The sequence below is a fragment of the Anser brachyrhynchus genome (assembly GCF_964034855.1).
Source record: "Anser brachyrhynchus genome assembly, chromosome: 11".
Classification (NCBI taxonomy): domain Eukaryota; kingdom Metazoa; phylum Chordata; class Aves; order Anseriformes; family Anatidae; genus Anser; species Anser brachyrhynchus.
In genome coordinates, this window is record NC_137706.1 from 2,430,265 (window position 1) to 2,447,980 (window position 17,716).

The 17,716-nt window shown below is 52.8% G+C and overlaps 1 protein-coding gene across 3 annotated transcripts; it reads right to left on the reverse strand.

Annotated features, from left to right (window-relative positions):
- Positions 1 to 1,544: 1,544 nt before the first annotated feature.
- On the reverse strand, positions 1,545 to 17,603 carry LOC308200929 (uncharacterized protein). 3 transcript variants are annotated; one of them, XR_013955923.1, is made up of 5 exons: positions 13,040 to 17,603; positions 9,969 to 10,019; positions 8,902 to 9,124; positions 7,705 to 7,891; positions 1,545 to 3,156 (listed from the first exon to the last, which is right to left on the reverse strand). XR_013955923.1 is itself a non-coding variant. In XM_080607517.1 (4 exons), exons 1-4 carry the CDS (start codon positions 13,247 to 13,249, stop codon positions 3,083 to 3,085), a joined length of 558 nt encoding a protein of 185 aa, XP_080463643.1. In that variant the 5' UTR covers positions 13,250 to 17,603; the 3' UTR covers positions 1,545 to 3,082. The 3 variants fall into 3 exon arrangements, 2 of the variants coding, with proteins under 2 accessions (XP_080463643.1, XP_080463644.1); XM_080607517.1 differs by lacking the exon at positions 7,705 to 7,891; XM_080607518.1 differs by lacking the exon at positions 7,705 to 7,891 and having other exon boundaries at positions 10,131 to 17,603.
- Positions 17,604 to 17,716: the final 113 nt, after the last annotated feature.

The following is a 17,716-nucleotide window of genomic DNA, read 5'->3' on the forward strand; positions in this document are numbered from 1 at the left end:
CGTGGTAGCCACTGCCTGCCTCGCATAGCACTCAGCTCTGAAGTGCTTTGACTCACTTGTGGGTGCAGCACCTCATGCGAAACCCCGTCCCCCGCCTGCAGCTGCTGATGCTCACACAGTGCAAATGGTGCAATACCCATGTCCGGTTCCCCCAGGGCCGGCAGCACAGTGCTCCCCGAGGCTTTGCCGCAGCCTAAGTAGCCTCCTGTAGTCATTATTAAGCCCATTACACCAAACAGCAGCTTCACCCTGGGAAATGCCCAAAGCCTCACAGCTGACTCCCCACTGCACCGCTGCTGCACGTACACCCACCTCCACCACACCACTGCTGTTGGGCCTGGCACAGGCACTGGCAGTGAGGACATAGCGGGTTCTCAGGGACACAGCGTGGGGATGGGGCTGTAGAGAGGTTGGGATGGGTTCTGGCGGAACCTTTGATGTGAAGGAGCGTGGTGGCACACACAGCAGCTGCTCGAGCATAGATAAACACAGGGCCGCCGAAGTGTTCAGGTTTATTGTAGCATATTTGCATAGGGAAAGGCCATGTCAACCTTTGGCAAAAATTCCTGTCATGGCCATCAGCTAACGAAGTGTGTGCGCCAGTTGCAATGGTTACAAAACACTTCTGCAGTCCAAGGCCAAGGACTCTGGAAAAAAAAAAAAATCTGAAAGCAGCAAACTGAAGCATCTCTGAGCAATAACCATGTGCCACACAGCAGTGCTCAGCAAACCGGACACGCTGGAGACACTGCATAGCTGTGCTGGTTTCACTCTGATCAGATGAGGACGAGGCTGGTTTTTTGCAATTTGTGATAACAGCATTTTGCAAGCATGATGAAAATGTGTGGTAAACCCCAGGCAAACTGTAGCAGCCTGTGCACACAAACCATGCAAAATGGCTTTTTAGCAGAGTCAGACAGATCTTTAACTCCGCTGTGGCTGCTGCAGTGCAACACAGACCCCACTGCAAAGTCTCCAGCTGGACATCACAAAGCTGCTGCTTGCCCTGTCCTATCCCTGCCTCACGCTCCTGGTGTTTGTCTGCCAGGTTTACAGGCGTTGTGGGGCCATCAGTCCTGTGGGATGAGAGCGGGCTGGGGAAGGAACCCAAAGCACACTGCCAAACCCTTCACAGCAGCAGAAAACCAGTGCTCCAGATCAAAAACCCCACTGGTAGGACAAGAAACATCTATGTGCACATTCAGTTCTTTTAACTCTCCCTTTGCAAGCACTGTGCTTGTTCCTAAAACACATGGCAGATCTGGAGGTAGGACATCTGCGCTGCCACCAGGAGCCCGGGGCTCTAGCTGCGGAGGGGCTCAGCTGGGAGGAAGCGAATTTGTCAGTATTTTGAAAGAGTAATCAGGAGGATGCGGGTAGTGAGAGGCGAGGAACCATGACCTGGGGCTGGGCACACTGACTGTGCAGCTCCCTCAGAAGCTCCCTCAGCTGGTGTCTTTCTGCCAGCTGAGGAAGCTTTGCAGAAAGTAGATCTTGTCTCAGTGACTCGCCAGGATGCCAATGTAGCACTCAGACACTCCAGCAGGTTTCACTTGGCATTTAATTTTGACTGAGAACCAGAATAAGATAAAAAGTAACACACCATGCAATAACAGTGGCAAAAACTGGCCTACTTGCAGGTCTGACAACTAATTCTAACCTACAAACCAGCATCAAGCCAAAACTTTGTAGCTGCCATGGGCCGGACTCACAGTGAATGTCTGGCTGTGGACATACAAAAATCCCAGCTAAAACTAAGGCTGGCTCCGGGCTGGGAGGAGGCATGGAGAAGCCCCAGGAGATGTGCTGTGCCAGGGACACAGACGGGCTCAGCAGGACATGCTCCTGCTCTGCTGTGGGGCCCTGGGGCTGGCAGGCACCAAGCACTGGAGTTGGTGGCAGGGAGAAATGTCCCCTGTGCTGCTCCATTAAAGCCTCCCTCCTGAGTGGCATTGACCAACTCACACCAGAAACATCCTTTGGTGGGACAAGGGTAAAGCAAACTCGTCTAGGCAGCCCGAGGCATGGGCTGCTATAGCCTACTGCCCTCATGCAGCAGTTTTTTCTCTAGCTACAAGGTAAACCAACAGCTTTTTGAGTCCAGGTGCTGTTGACAGGTGGATGCCAAGCCCACCTGGAGGCTGCTCTCAAGGTTCAGAAATAAATGCTCTTGGACTTATTTTTGTGGTTGTTATCTCCTTGAGGAGTCGCTAGGACACGTTGGAGGCCTCAGATAAGATTAGGGCCAATTATGAAGGGAAGAAAGAGTTCACCTCACAGTATCTTTTTGGACAAACAGTCCAAGGCAAACAAGGTTTAGCAACCTCTCTGGGCTTGCACAGTTTAGGATCCCAATAACTCATCCTGATGCTGTAAAACTGACATGCAGGCAGGTCAGCTTTGTGGCCGGGCAGTGTCTTATCCGCCCTGACCACTTGCTCCTGCTGGCCAAACCCATCCAGGGGCTTTTTTTTTTTTGCAGTGGGCCCAGGGATGAATGGAGGATGGCTCCATGGCTCCAGCTCTCCGCACAAGAAATATCTCCTGCCAGAGAGCTGCTATTCTGGGCATCCCTCCTGCTGCGCATTACAGCCATCACCGCTTGCTGGCCATGCACCTGGCGCCACCGAGGCGGTGCCAGGCTGGCAAGAAAAATGAGAGGAAGGTAAAATTCCTGTGCCCACACAAAAAGGTCTTTTTATAGTCCAGGGATGAGGTTTTGTACTCTGTCCCTATTCTCCACTCAGACAGTAAACAAGAAAACCAACCTGACCTGGCCCGAACAGCTAATTTGGGAGCACAGTGCAGCTGGGCCACTCTGCCGAGTGCACACACTAGCGGCCGGAGGGGAAGGTATTTGAGCACTGCACCGTAGTTACCTGCATGGGGACGTGCCCACTTTGGGTTTGTGGAGCCCACCCTTGTGCCTTGACCTTCAGGTGGTGCTGAGGTGCTGTCTTCTGGTGTCTGTGGGCTGCTCAGCACATGGGGCTGGCTTCCAAGCTCTCTCAAGGGGTGCAGTCAGCTGGGGATACGGGGTGCGTGGCTCCTGCAATTGTTCTGGCAGCAAAGCTTTGTCCCCTCAATGGCACTGCCCAAGATAAACCATGTCTTTGCTCTTAGTGAGGGGAGGGCATTGGAAATACTCCACAGCACCTGCAAGACAAGATAAAAGCAGAAGCAAGTGAGCAGGCAATGAGTGGAGGTGGCAGTGCGGTGATTTTGGGGGTGCCGCAGCGGGCACCAGGCTTGAGGCAGGCGTGGGCAGCAGTGGCCAGGATGCTGGGGAGCACCGTGGGGGCCTTGATGGCAGCGTGATGCCTTTCGTCAGTCACATGGCTCAGGCGGCCGGGGGGAAGTGTTCTCAAGTGTCAAATGGGAAAGTTACATAACCACTGTCCAGATCCTCCCAGCAGGGCCTAATTTCCCCCTCCAACATTAGGATGACTTTCCCATGTGCGAGTTGACAGCCGTGCCTGGGGCACACAGCGAGCCCTGTGGCTGGGGTCCCTACTGTTGGGGTGGGCTGGGGCAGCGCGTCTGGAGCAGCCCCCAGGGCCTGCCACCAGCGAGTCACGGATGCTAAGTGGGATGGAAACGCTTTCCAAAATCCGTAGCCTGCGAGGCTAATTGCAGCAAGCAGCTTTGAAGCTGCTTTATTGAGAGCTCACATGCTGGTACCCAAAAGGCTGGACTCTGCAGAGCCTTGGGCCTTGCCCAGCTTTGGCTGGGCCTTGCCCAGCCCACAGTAGCAGCAGCGAGGGATTCATCCTGCTGGGACTGCCACAACATCGCCTAAAATCAGGCCAGGGAGGCTTTATGTTATGGCCTTCTCAAGGACTCTCTTCTTGGCCCACCCGAGCTATCAGGAAAGGAAAGAGGCTTTGTCAACATGACTGAAGTAAGGTTTCAGGTTGGCTTTGTTTTGATCTATTTCCAAAATGGACAGAGAAAGTAAATGACAAACCGAAATAGATGCCAGTTTGCAAGTGCATTGCATACAAATTTCTATTTGCCCAGTGCAAGGACATCCGTGAGAACCATGTCTGCAGGCCCCAAAGCAGCAGGAAGCAGCTCGGGTGCCCAGGCCCGCAGCTCACACTCACAGGCACCTCACAAGGGGGCATGAATCACCAGCCTTCCCTCTAGGCCGTTAATCATGGCAGGATCAATAAAGGCCACATGCGTTTTTCATGTCTCAGCCATTAGCCTGACCTTGTGTGTATCTCTGTAGAGGGTAAAAAATAAAAGCATTGCAGATCAAAGCAATCAGCACTGAATTTACCCTAGCAATAGCACCCAAAGGAGCTCGTTGATTTACAGCCGCTGAGATCACACAGAAGTTGTTTTGGCTGCTGAGAGCACTGCGAGGTTACAAAGCACTCATTGTCCCTGAGGAATTCAAGAAAGCGGGAGGTGGCCACTCTGAAAAGATATTCTTTAGCATTTGCTTACTTCCTTAAAAACATTGATGTCTTTCTATTCCAGGAACGAGTGCATATGCCAGTCTCAGAGGCAAATATATGAACCTTCTCCTGAGGCAAGCACACATGCCTTCATGCAGGGGGGCGGCACCCAGCGCTGCACCTCAGCATTGCCTCCTCCTGCAACACCTGCTCCCAGTGCATGAGGACAGTGCACAGTGGAGGCTGCTGGAGAACCAGCACTGCCAGCAGGAGCAGCCCCAGGCCCAGGAAGGCCCAAGGCCCTCGTCAGGGGCTGCCCAACAGCATGGCACAGCCAGCGCAGGCTGGAGACCCGAAGGCAGTGCTGCCGACCACTTGCTGTCACTATCAGGAGCCAGCTCTCTGGGTCAGCCTGCTCTGATTTTGCTTGGGATAGGCACACCAGGAAACCGTAGGGCTGAGGAATGTCCCCGAGGAGCAGCCACAGGTCTGCTGGGGCCGCAGCCCTCAGGTGCTGCTGGACACGGGGAGCTGGAGTGGGCCCGCTGCTCTCCTGCCTGGGCTGCTAGGGATGCTCACCAGAGCCCCCTTCACCAGTGCCACTGTGGCACTTCTGTGTGCCACAGAAGTATTTGCTTGCTGGAGAGAGCTCTTTATTAAGGGTTGTCTTATTTTTAATTTAAAATCATCTCTTGTTTACGCCACGCCAGCTTTGAGCCTTAAGATCGTATCAGCTCCCTGCCGTACACAAAGCCTCTTTCACCAACAGGCCTGGCAAAGCTGCTCGGCCCCCACTGGCAGGGTGCAGGCACCTCCTGCTGCAATACACAGCCCTGCCAGCCTCGCAGCCATCTCGGCCTGTCTGCCCACACCCCCCGGCCCTTCCCCACACAGGACGGACCCAGCAGATCTCTGGGCCACCCCTGCCAGCAGCCTCGTTGCACTGACCCCCAGTGCTGCCCCATGGCCGAGGGATGTCCCATCCCACCGCAGGGTGAAGCAGGAAGCCCCCCCAGCTCCTCTCTGGCTGTCACCACACCACTCTTGACACCAGCGCACATTTTACTGGAAAACCTCCCCTCAGCACAGAAATAGCTGTGGTGGTGAGGCTGCGGTGAGGCTTGACAGAGAGGGCGCGTCACGTCGCTTCCTCCGTGGCCACCGAGTTCTCCGAAGCAACCCACACTTGCAGCACGGCCGCCTCGTCCCCCCGTGCCCCACCACCCTGCCCGGCACAGGGACCACAGCACGTTTGGGCAAGGACAGAGTTTTGGAGAGCGTGTCCATGACCTGCTGTGTTTTCCAGCCCTGGGTAGCTGCTCCCAGCACTGAACAGACAGACAGACTGCTGATCTCAGAATAACAAATGTAGGTGCAGGGCAGGGCTCTGCACGCATGCAAACCATGGGCAGCAACCTCCTCATTCAAATGCGGCAGTCAATGGCACACAGCTCCTGGCCGGGAGGACAAACACGGCCTGTCCTGTCACGTCCTGGCGGCTCTGCAGCAAGAAGCCAGCTCCAGCCTGAAGCCCCACACAGCCAGGGCTCGGCCACCTTTTCCCAACAGCTGCTGTGTCAGCACTGCGATGGGTCTGTGGGGATTTCTGGTGCTCCACAGCCATTGTCCCCCAGAAGTACAAATGCTCAAGATGCACTTGGAAAATTCCCCAGTGATGATGTGGGGGATTTTATTCAAGGGTGATTTGGGTTTAATTGTGCAGCTGGGCTTACTATAAACCTTTGGACTAGAGCGTGTACCAAGTAACTCCACCTGTGTAGCTGATTGCATCAGGATATTGTTATAAAAAATGTTAGTTGGACATTTATAGTCAAACACACACATTTAATGTTGAACTGCAGCGTGGGACCAGCTGTGGGTGCCATAGAGCAGGATGAGCTCTCCCCTCCACCTGGTGCCGTGTGGATGGTCCCAGGATGGGATGCCTTATATCTTGGGAACACGATACCCAGTGATCTCTTCTTGCTTTCAGTTACCAGAGCCCAGCACAAGCAGCTACACATACAGTCAGACTGTTTGTAAGGCCCCAAGCAACTTAACATGACTGAGTCAGACTCCTCCATCCTTGTGTACTTCCTTCTTACTCGCTGCATAAAGCAACAGGAGTGCAGCTGCCCCATCGCCCTTCGCTTGTGGATGAGCTGCATCCATCTCCAAGCCCAGGAGCCAGCCCCTGGTCCCACCACCACCACGCTGCCCTGGGCACCAGACCCGTGCATGCTGCTTCTGGAGCCCACCATACTGGAAACTGTCTCCTGCCCTGTCCAAGCAGCAAGCACAGTGCCTAGAGTGACACTAATCAAAACAGGCAAGGAAACTGTTGGTTTTTTTTTTTTCACACTGCTTTTTATTTTTTTCCTCTGCCTTTTAAAATTACAGATGAGAAAAATAAATATTGGAAGATTATCCTTTGTATCTCATGATCAGATCACAAGTTAGCATGTGACTTGGGATGGAAAAACAAGTCTTTCCAGCAGATGTCAAATGTAGCTAGCAGGCTGCACTGACTGCTGTACCTTGATGTTTGCTGCCAAAGTCAATTCCTTGTGCATCTTTGAGGTAAAGAAACCTCATGATTCATCAGGATCTTATTCTAATTAAAGCAAACTGCTCAGATGACTTTCATTTTGGCTTTGCCTGTTTAGCAACTCTGAATGCAATATGTATGTAACAATAAATAGCAGTCCTCAGCCACTGTTTTGTAAACAGGCTCGAGCTCATGAATGGCAAGGGCAGGTTTTGGAGTCACCCTGTAAGTCATGTGCTCAGTGGATTGAGCAAAAAGCTTCCAGACGGCTTCGAGCAAAGGGACCAAGCAAACCAGAGCCCAGGTGCCACTGCTGCCAGCCAACATCCTGCAAGAAGGCTAACGATGCACGCTGCAGCGTGACTGAAGGCATGCAGGAGCAGGGCTGGCACCACAAAGAGAAGCCACACCGCCATGGGGAGTGGGCAGGCGTCTCTCATAGAGAAAGGGGGGCTGACAATAAATGAGCTTCCTTCCTTCCCTCTTAAAGTCCTCCCTTGACACCAGGTCTCCCCCAGCCTGCAGGGACACTCCTTCCACCGTGCTCTCAGGAGAGCCACAGAGCTGTGCCTTCACGCTCGTGCTGAAGCTGAGCATTGCAAAGGCATAGCACGGAGCCAGAGAGGGGACGACAGTTTTAGGGGAAGGCATGAGCAGCCAAGAGAAGATGCCCCAGTTTCCCTCAGAGCTCCAAAACCTACAGGAGATATGGGAAGGGGAGCAGCTGCCCCTCCCAGCAGCTCCTCTCACCTTCCTTTGCCCAGATCACTCAGTGCTTGGGACGGGAAACTCAGCAACTGTGCCCTGCTGTGCTCAGGCTTTGCCTGAGCCCGGTGCGCTGTGATAAGCCGGTGACATTGCATCTCGCTCCAGCCGGCCTGCCGCAGCCTGCATCACATGATGGGTCAGCAGTTCATGGGAAGTCGCAGGCTGAAAGCTTGAAAAAAAAAAAAAACAACTTACTTCAGCCAGCTCCCTCCCCACAGGAAATAAAAGCTGGAGCTGAGCTCTAGCAATTTGGGTTTGACCAGACTTATCTCATCTGAGGCCTGCAGTGGGTTTGCCTGACCGAGTTCCCAGCGCTGAAACCCTGCAGAGAAGGGACTCGGCTGAGGGCAGAATGACAGGGGAGGGAGAAAAATCTAATGTGTGCACCTGCCTGTGGAGGGGAGGAAAAGGGGGTCCTCGTGGAACAACCACCCTGCTGCAGGCTGGAGCAGCCCTGCTCTCCCCGTTCCTGGCTGGCGGCATGCAGGGCGAGCACAGTGCCCACCCTGGGCATCCTCTCCATGTGGGATTCAGGTGGGAGAGGCAGTGCAGCCGGTATTCCCATGCCACCGGGCTCAAGCCCATTGAGGCTGTCTCCCTGCATTTTGTGCATATTGCAGCACGGAGAGGGTTTTTTTCTCCTTTTGTCTAGGCATCACATACAATTGTGCAGCTATTTTTAAAGCAGCTTTTCTTTTCCCTTGCAGAGCAGCCTGAATGGTTTTCCCACCCGTGCACGGAAGCACGCTCAGCTTGGACATCTTGTTTCATTGTGATGGGAAAGGTTATCAAGTACAAAACAAAAGTGAAATCATCCACTGACATTCCTGCGCCTAAAATAGCCGCACACTCTCCAGTGCTGACGTTACTGGAAGGGGAGCGGAAGTCTCTGGATACAGGCTGTCCCACTCCAGGGCCAGCGTACTGACCTGGCGCCAGCTGACACCCAGGCTACCTCTGAGCTAATGTGAAATGAGGCATTCTTGCCACCAAAGATTAAAGGCCATACGGTGGGTAAGGTCTAAGTGCTGTCATAGCTTCCAAGCAGCAACACTCACAGGCAGCAGAGCCACCGCAGATGGAAACCCTAACCAGCGGACAGCTGAGCTGCCCCAGGTGAAACGCAGCAGCAAGGCTTAGCTATCAGTTTGCTCCAGGCACCTCTGCCATTGGACCTACCTGTCTGGTGGCTTTCTCTCGCGTTCAGGCAGGCAGCAGCAACAAGCAGGGCAGGAGGCGCCCTGGCCTGGTGCTGCGGGCAGCATCGTCTCTGCGGGTTCATCTCTGTGAAGCAGCACTCTGCAGCGGCGCCATCACCATCAGCGAGGGAGAGGAGCGGAGGGGAGGACCTGTGGGGAAGCTCTGGCACCCAGCAGATGCTTCTCGCCATCCTGCTCACCGCCTGCAACCCAACACAGACCTGAGTGAGGCTGCAGGGCCAGCCCTGGGTGCTCTGCAGATGGAAAGGGCAGGGATGTGCAAGAGATGCTGCCTCATGCCAAGCCCAGCTGGGGATGGCATGCCACAGCTTCGGCGGGGACACGGGGACAGTGCCATTCAGAGGATGCTTCAGTGCTGGGCAGCCTTGGGATTCCCAGCCTGAGAGAGTCAGTTCATGCTCAGGGCAAGCGGGCTGAAGAGGTAAACCTCCTTCAGAGCTCAAAGACCTCATTTCTTAAATATCTTCCTATGAGAGGAGTGAGCTGCAGAAGTGCTGAAGCAGAAACCGAGGAATGTAAAAAACAGGGATAAATTACTTGCTCGAACACACAGTAAAACATTTACCAAAATTGTCCAAGGCCTTTTCAAAATAAGCAGAGTGCTCCACCGCCTGCCAAAACCCAGATTCCTTCCAGAGAAGATTTAAGACTCTTCTTCATTTGAATTTCAGTAATGAACTGATGATGCGAGTGCCTCCAGCTGCCAGCAGCTGTCTGGGCTGAGCCGCACCCTGGAGCCTCCCCGGGTGCGGAGCCGTCCCCACACCCCGGCAGGGCTGCTGAGCGTCCCGCAGGCTGCTGCGGCGTGCGGTGCACAAACAGACAGGGCAGGAAATTAAAGGCAGCACTGTCTGTATGGATTCTGCTGGGGAAGGCCCAGCCATCAGTGGCAGGCTCCAATGAGACTTTCCTGGCTTTGTTGAGTGCTATGGCTTTATCGCTGTTAAAACATGGTTTGTTTCTGTGACTTTTTCCCCCCTTCTTAAATGTCAACTTGAAAAGAAAAATTCGGGAAAGGTCACTTACCAGAGAGACTGGAACAACTCCAGCCACTTGGATAAACACAGTTAGGGTCAGCTGCAATGAGAGGGGATTTAAAACAAGTTATTTACCTGGCTGAATAAGTGTTGTGTTTCTGAAGGAGGGTGAGACTTTAGGTACCTTGCACAAGGCAATTAATCTGCTTACCACCCCTCCATCTGCTACAGTGATCATTAACCCTTCGGGACACCCTGGGGGAGAAGACGCAGCACTCAGCATTCCGAATGCTGTGCTGTAAAGGGGCACAGACACCTGACGGAGACCCAGCCTTATGGCTGAGAGACTGCAGGCCACCCTGCACTGCTCACAGGCAGCTCTTTGCACTGCTTGCATTCAGCAAAAGGAATGTGCCAAAGACTCCCCCCCCCACCGAGGAGCTGCCCAGCACAAGTGATCCCGAGGGCAGACTGTGTGCTGTCCACCCACACACCTGGCAAACACCCTGCAAAGTAGCAAACAGCACCCGGAGCAGAGACCCCTTGCCCGCCGCCACTGATCTCACAGCTGTAGGTTGGCACAGCCCATGCCCGCGTGAGGTGATGCATGTGCCAAACCAAGCCTAGGTACGTGGGGTAAGCAGACTTTCCACACAAGGTCAGTGTCTGGTATGAAGGTGAGCTGTGCTCACCATCGCTGTGCTTGCTCCTATGCAAAAGCTGGGCACTATGAATAACAGACTGGGCTGTGGGCAGAAAGAAACCTGACCGCCACCACTTCAGCAGGGATGCGACAGCTCCGTGTGCCTCAGCAGCCGGGAGGCCCTGCCCGGCCCAGCGCAGGCCCTGTGTGAGGGTGTGCTGGGCACGGCCCCGCGGAGCTGAGCAGCCCTCGGCTCTGCTCCCCCCGAGCCGCCTGGTATCCACCCCGCCAGCTCTCTCTTGGCTGGTCCCCACACAAGGCACAGCCGCTGTGTTCACTCCTCAGTTGTTTTGCTAGGCCTCACGCTACAAATGCGCTTGTGCAGCTCTTGGGCAGGAGCCGGGCCCCAGCTGCGCACACACCACGGCCCCCTCAGTGCCACTGTGCCACCCCACAGCTCTCCCCAGACTGGTGGCAGGCCCCGTGAATAAAACAAGGTGCCTTCCTGGGCACATGGAAAGGAGGGCCCTCGCACCCCTCTACATGCTTCCCAGACAGGGAAATGGCGTGAGGCAGCACGTTCCCAAACACTGCAGAGCACTCCCACCCGGCCCCACGTTCCCCTCGAAAGAATTCCTGTTTTTGTGGAATTAATAATAATAAAAAAAAGCCCTCCGCATGCTTGCAGCAATATTTTGACTGTAAATAATCTAGGGAGCAAGGTCACATTCCCAGGCAGAAGTGCAGCAGGGGAAGGGTGGTGCGGGCGGCGCGGGAGGCCAGCAGCCCGTGCATACACCCGGTACAGGGCTCCAGAGAGCCTGGCTGGGGGACCAAGAGGGAAAGATGGAAAATTTGGGGCAGGGAGAACAAGCAGGGGTTGTGGAGTCAACATGTGAAATGATTGCACCTCTCCTTCACCAGCAGGCAGCTGTGTCCCCAGTGCTCACCCTCCTCCTGCCAAAGCCGTGCTCTGCTCTCAAGTGGCTTGTGGCTGCCACAGCTCCTCCGGGACAGGATGCGCCAGCCTTGGCCATCGCTGCTGCGCCAGCTCGGGGAGCACATGGCATGGGATGATAATGGGAGAGGGAGCGATGAGAAAGCACACACAGCGCTGGAACAAACTTAGAGCAGATGGCAGAACAAACAGCACCGGGATTTTTGTTTCACATAATCTTTTGCCCCATTTGCGCACACGCTTAACCTCTTCCTCCATAGAACGGACCTCCTCTTGGAAGATGAGACCAGAAACACTGGAAGGCTTTCAGAGAGGCAGGTGTTGTTTTGCTCTGAGCGTCACCAAGGACAATACACAGATCCCGAAGGAGTTTGACTTTTTTTTCTTCCTTAAGAGTCAGGCCAGTTTTGTGTTATTGCCCTTTTTAAAAAGATTTGACAAGAAACCAACTTTTCTTTTTATTTTTAAAGGCCAGGGAAGTGTAATGCTGCTACAGTAGTCAGCTGCCTACATGAAGAGCAGTAAGAGTATGTCAAAGACCCTGCGCTCCTTCACGCCTCCAAACTACAGACGTGAGCATTTAGCCTTTACTTCCACTGAGCTGCTGCCACCCGTGGGTGAAGTGTCTATGCTGGGAATGCCAGCAGGATTAATGTGTATATATGTTCTCCAGGGCATGTAAGGGTTAGGAGTAGGGGAAAAATAAATAAATGAAATCCTGCACATATTTTACAGACTTTTCAAATGCCGGAAAGCTAAGGGGTTTCTGTGGAGTCTTGGGACGGAAACCACTTACTGACTCGCTGACTCTGCAGGGCCAAGTTTCACCCACAGAAGGCAGTGACTATGCACAGCAATGCGCTCCCACATCAGAACACACCATACGGGGCCCAGGGGTGCCACCTCATACTGGTCTGCACGAGGAGGCAGCTCTGTACAGCCTGGGGATCCCACTGGGTGCAGCTGGACGCCTACGGGATCTCACCATGCTTTGCTTGAAAATGCCACCAGCCAATTTTGGTATGAAATGCTCAAGCAATCGCATGACTTTCAAGCTCCAAGTATAATTAGGTTTAATACATAAAACACTTGCCCGTATCAAAGTGTCCACCACGCACATGCCAGATACCAGGGAACAAGCACTTGCCCTGCGTGTCGAATGCCAGCAGCTCTTGCCAGCCACTGCTCTTGTCACTACCATTTTATGAGGTTATTTTACATGAGACTGGTGGAGTTCCTTCTCACTCATGCAATATAGAAAGCCATCTAGCCCCCACCCACCTAGCACGGTTCCAGTACAACCACTCCTTCACGGTCTTGCTCCCAGCATGTGGGGCAGGGCTTGCTGCTCACATCCCCAGCACCACAAGGGCACTGGGCATGTCATTTGAAGCTGAAGCACAGATTAGCTATCTGGAAAACAGGAGCAGCGACCCTTGTAAGCTGCTTTACCATCTAAGGTGGCAGTTTTAAACTGCAGGAGCAGGGACACAGAAGGGTGAAGGTGACAACAGCTTACCAGCCAGGCTGCTTGGGACACATTGATCGCGGGCAGGAGGACATGGGGCAGGTGTGGCCACACAGAGGTGGCAGCAGCGATCTGGCCGATGATGTATCCAGAACAAGCTTTTGCTGGCAGCTCCCAGCCAGCTTCTGGAGAAACAGGAGTCAACAGTGCCTGCCCTGCATCACAGAGACACAGCTTTGTCTGTATTTTAGGAGTGTTCATAAAGCTTCATAATTAACACTTAGAAAATAATTAAAACAGTCGGGGATTCTTTTAACGACGCTAACAGCTCCAAGTAAGAAGCTGATCAGCTTGGCAGTTGAGTGCACTGAAGACAACGCTTTCCATCTAACACTTCAAAGAAGCCAAGCACTTTTGCACTTTTAGCATGATGTATTGCAAATTAAAAGCACCAGCACGAGTTTACAACTTCTGTATCAGGCTGCAGTGCAGCAGCCCTGCAGACACCACGCCTGGTCCTCCCGGAGCAGCAATGCAGCACGGTACTTCCACAAAGTTCAAGTGAACCAGGCCATCATTCCCCTGCTGACCCTGCTGGATACAAGCTGTATTTTAAAAAAGAGTATCAAAAAGCTGTAAACAGGGCGTGGAGTTCCTGCTGTATGCTGATCTGTTCAGAAACAAACAAAAGAGCATGTTCAGTTAAACACAGGAACTCCCTAAAGTGAATTGTTGTCATAGGTCAGAACCATTAAACAGATTAAATCCAGAGGAGAGCAAAAACTTTCTGCAGCGTACACAGTGGCTCTCTGAAGACATGCTTTTCTAATTTCCTGTGTTGTGGTGCCTCTTCCTAGAGGATTTTCCTTCATGGATTTTCATCTCCCTGATAGCATGATCCCTGGCTGAATTAAAGCTGCCATTTTAGTAGGTTTAATTCTTAACTACCAGCAATGCGCAATGCATGTCAGCTCTGACACAAAATGGGTGAATGTCCAGGAACTACAAGATTGCCAATTTGCTGGTATCAGTTACACCGTGATGTGCTAGAAACTTATCGCAGGCTGTGTAGGAACAAATGACCTATTTGAAAATGAGACCTATTGACAAAGGAAGTCAGAGCCTGTCTTCCTCACCTCATTTGAATAAAACAAATAGGCCAAGCCCAGGCAGAGAAAAATTTCAGTGAAACAATCTTGTGAGCTCAGCACAGAGCTGATTTTTCAGCTTCTCGTATTTGACTTCAGGTAAATCAGGATTTTTGTTTAAATCTGTTCTCACTTAAGAGCTTTGAAATAACTGTTAGAAGCTTGAGGGTACCTTTTTTAAGTTCTCTCAGTAGCAGCTGCATTTATGCAGGAACTGCACTATGACTCTTTTTAAACCCGAAAGCAAGTTGTTTCCCACTGTGCTTACTGTCCCCACGCTGCATCGCCTGGCTGCAAGGAACACTGGGCTGGAGGCTTGTAAAGAGCACTGCTGAAGAAACAGAAGTGAAACCCAGAAATCTGCTTTCATTATCCAAATTGAATGAGCATGAGAAGTGAAGAGAGATTATGTGAATAAATGCCATGTGCTTGACCTTTTTTCCTTCCACTGACTTTTTTTGCTGCCATACAAGAAAGGTGTTTGCTTGCTACAGGGCCTGCCCGGGCTGGGAGAGCGCCCGTGCAAGCAGAATTGTGCTGCGCCCCGCTGCAGCTTGTGTGGGCAGAGAAGGACACAGCACCAGCACCGACACCTTCAGCAAGACATGACAGACCAGATTTTTTGCATACCACAGCAAAGAAGCTTAAAAACTGACATATAACACCATTTTGGGACTCGTGTTTTTTGAACTCCAACAAGCGTCTCATTTTTTCTGAGTCAAAAGGAAAACACTGGCTATTTAAACGTTCTCAAGAAGCCCAATGAATAGATTTCTCTTTCCATTAATGGGGAGGCAGCTGGGCTCCTTCGGCAGCACTATGGCTCTTGCCAATGTTTACAGTGAATACCCCTTCACAAGGAAATCATGCCGCGAGCAGGTGCAGCGCCAGCAGATAACGCCAACGGCTCCAGTAAGGCCATTGTGAATGCCAGCCTAAGCTGGGAATGCTGCCTGCTAAGCCTCTTGGTCCTGCAGAAGTTTCTGAATGTAGCGGAGCATGAAATGCTCAAAACCAGTACTGGCCACCAAGCAATGACCAAAAACTCCCCAGGCCCAAAGACAGAGGCAAAGCGAAGGGATGGGATGCAAAGACCAGAGGCAAGAAGGGCTGGATGAGCACCCACGTGGGAATTCAGGGCTTGAGCTGGGCTCCCGACTTCCCAGGAGAGCAGCTCCGGGGCCCTTCCCTCTGCTCTCGCACGCTTTGGTGGCTTTGCCAGCCCGGGGAAGAGGACTGACGCTCCCACCACACCAGGCAGATGACCAGCCGAGTACAGCCCCTGCTTGTGTCCTAGTGCCCACCCAGCCTGGAGGTCACATTCAGCTGCCTCCCCTCCAGCACCCCGCAGCCACCCTCTGCTTGGTGCTTCTGCAGGCCTGGCACAGCTGGGCCTCAACAGGACCACAGCGATTGCTGCGTGCTAATCATTACATAGCACAAGGTCTGCTGGCACCTGCCTGGAAAGTACACAAACACTGAAGGTCTGAAAGCTGCAGTTGGGATTACACATGGTGCTGGGCTTAACCACCAATTTTCCTTCTGTATTTAAAGACAGGAACAGTGGAGTCTTGCTTCCCTTTTCCGAGGCAGAAAAGAGGATGAGCAGCAGTTTTCAATTGAAATACAGTACTTCATTGAGACAAGCCATCAGACTGAAACTAAAAAAAAAAAAAAAAAAAAAAAAAAAAGGGTCAGGCAGGCTGTTAGCCCGAATTGCCCTGAGCTCAATGCTGCTCCCACGAACAGACCATGCTGTTCAATCCTCCATCCCAGGGTCCACAGCAGAAAGCAGCTCCAGGACCGCAGGCTCTGGCTGCCAGGGGCCAGTCCCCTCCACTCCCGCAGCTCTCCCTGTCTGGAGACTGGGTCCTGCGATGCTTCCGTGACCAGGAGGAGCTCGGGCTGCCAGCAGGCAGAAGCCCAGCTCAGGGCGCTGGGACCCCATGCAGCAGCACTATGCCCCCTGTCCCAGTCTGGCTTCTCAGCTCTCTGTGGGCTCTTCTAGCTCTTAGGAAACCTACCCCTTACATCCTTTGCCAAGGAAGAGCAACAAATGTTCTCTGAGCTGCACCTTTTACACCAGACTGACGTGACTTTATTCAAGGACACTTCCAGACTGTTTTCTTCTCTTTTCCAGAGAACACTGTAAAAGTGGAGCATAATATCCTCTCTGGCATGGCTTTTGTGTGGCCTGCCAGATCGGATTACATTGGAAATCAAGATACTGATATTTTCATCTTTGCTCCGCTTTATACTGGGGATACACTGAGATCAGCAGCAGGACATTCCCTGCAATACTTGACCTCTGTTCAGAGCACTTCTTGCCCTGTTGCTCGCCTTGCTCTTCCGTGCATATCCCCCTAAGCACTCAGTGTTTTGGAAACTACCTTCATTTCCCAGCATTAGTCAGCTCACTCCCACTGTAGCCAGTTTCAAGCACTGCAACCCCCTCACTGCCAAAGAGGATCGGGGAAGACACCCGTGAGCATCGAGCTGCCTGTGTGTGACCTCGGAGAGGAACTGAGCACGCCGTGAGGTCTTAATCCTTTTGCTGAGGAGCCAAACCAGAGTTTAGAGAACTGGAAGTTAGAGAACAAGCAGACATTTGTTCAGAGTGAGCAGCGTGAGGGGGAGCACTGCGAGTTCCTTCCTGCCTCCATGGGACTTACCATCTCTCAATGTTCCTTTTTGTTGTTCTCCCCTCACTTGTAACTGCTCAGCACAATGGGGCTCTATGTAACAGGGCCACGGTGGCGGGCACAGGGCAGCTGCAGCAAGCAGCCCTCCTTCCCCAGGCCCCGGGACACCTCTGCCTGTCATGTCAGCCTGTGGGGAGAAGCAGGGTGCCTGCTGCAGGCTGCGGCCGTGCTGACTGGATGGCCAGGCAAGTTCTGCCAAGAGACAGCCTGTCACCCACCCAGCGCTCAGAAACCAGCGCACCCGCTGGGCGAACCCGGAGGGCAGGCCTTCGGAAGGGCAGGGAGGCAAGCTGAACATGCATCAGGCCCATCGCAGCCACAGAAATAGGCAGCTTTGAGAACTGTCCTTGCCACAGGAGTGCAAGATGGATTTTAAGAAGAGTTAAACCTGACACCCTTCAAAAAAAAAAAAAAAGCTCCCAGCTGCTCAGGTATTACTAATTTGAGAAGGGCTAAACTGAACCTGCTGTTGCTCAGTCAGCATCACACCAGGCAGAAGCTTCAGTTTCAGTAGGAAAAAAAAGTGCATATATGAAAGAGAAAGGCAGCAGCAACTCTCAGCTGAGAAGAAACAAGAGCTCTGTTACACTCTGCAAGTAGGAGCAGCTCCTGGATGAGCCTCCCTGCACCCTATGTTAGCAAACTTTGGAAAGGTTTGGCCTACAAAACCACAGGGTTATTTTGTTACAGTAATGAAGCTGCCTTTGGGACTGGATTTTCCTCCTAGGCAGCCTTACCCTAGTCTTGAGCTGCAGGACTCCTCTGCAACAGAGACTGGTATTCACGCTGCTCTAACACTGCCCAGCTCTTCTTGTTTCAAGTCCAAGCACCAAGAAGGTGGATACAAACCGATGCATCCATGTGACACGTGCACATCC

Coding starts and splice junctions, on each gene's coding strand:
- LOC308200929 (XM_080607517.1), bottom strand. CDS start 13,249: ATGAACACTCCTAAAATACAGACAAAGCTGTGTCTCTGTGATGCAGGG. Junction 10,020..13,039: donor TGTCCCAAGCAGCCTGGCTG/GTAAGCTGTTGT, acceptor CTCTCATTGCAG/CTGACCCTAACTGTGTTTAT. Junction 3,157..8,901: donor GAGAGAAAGCCACCAGACAG/GTAGGTCCAATG, acceptor CTTGTCTTGCAG/GTGCTGTGGAGTATTTCCAA.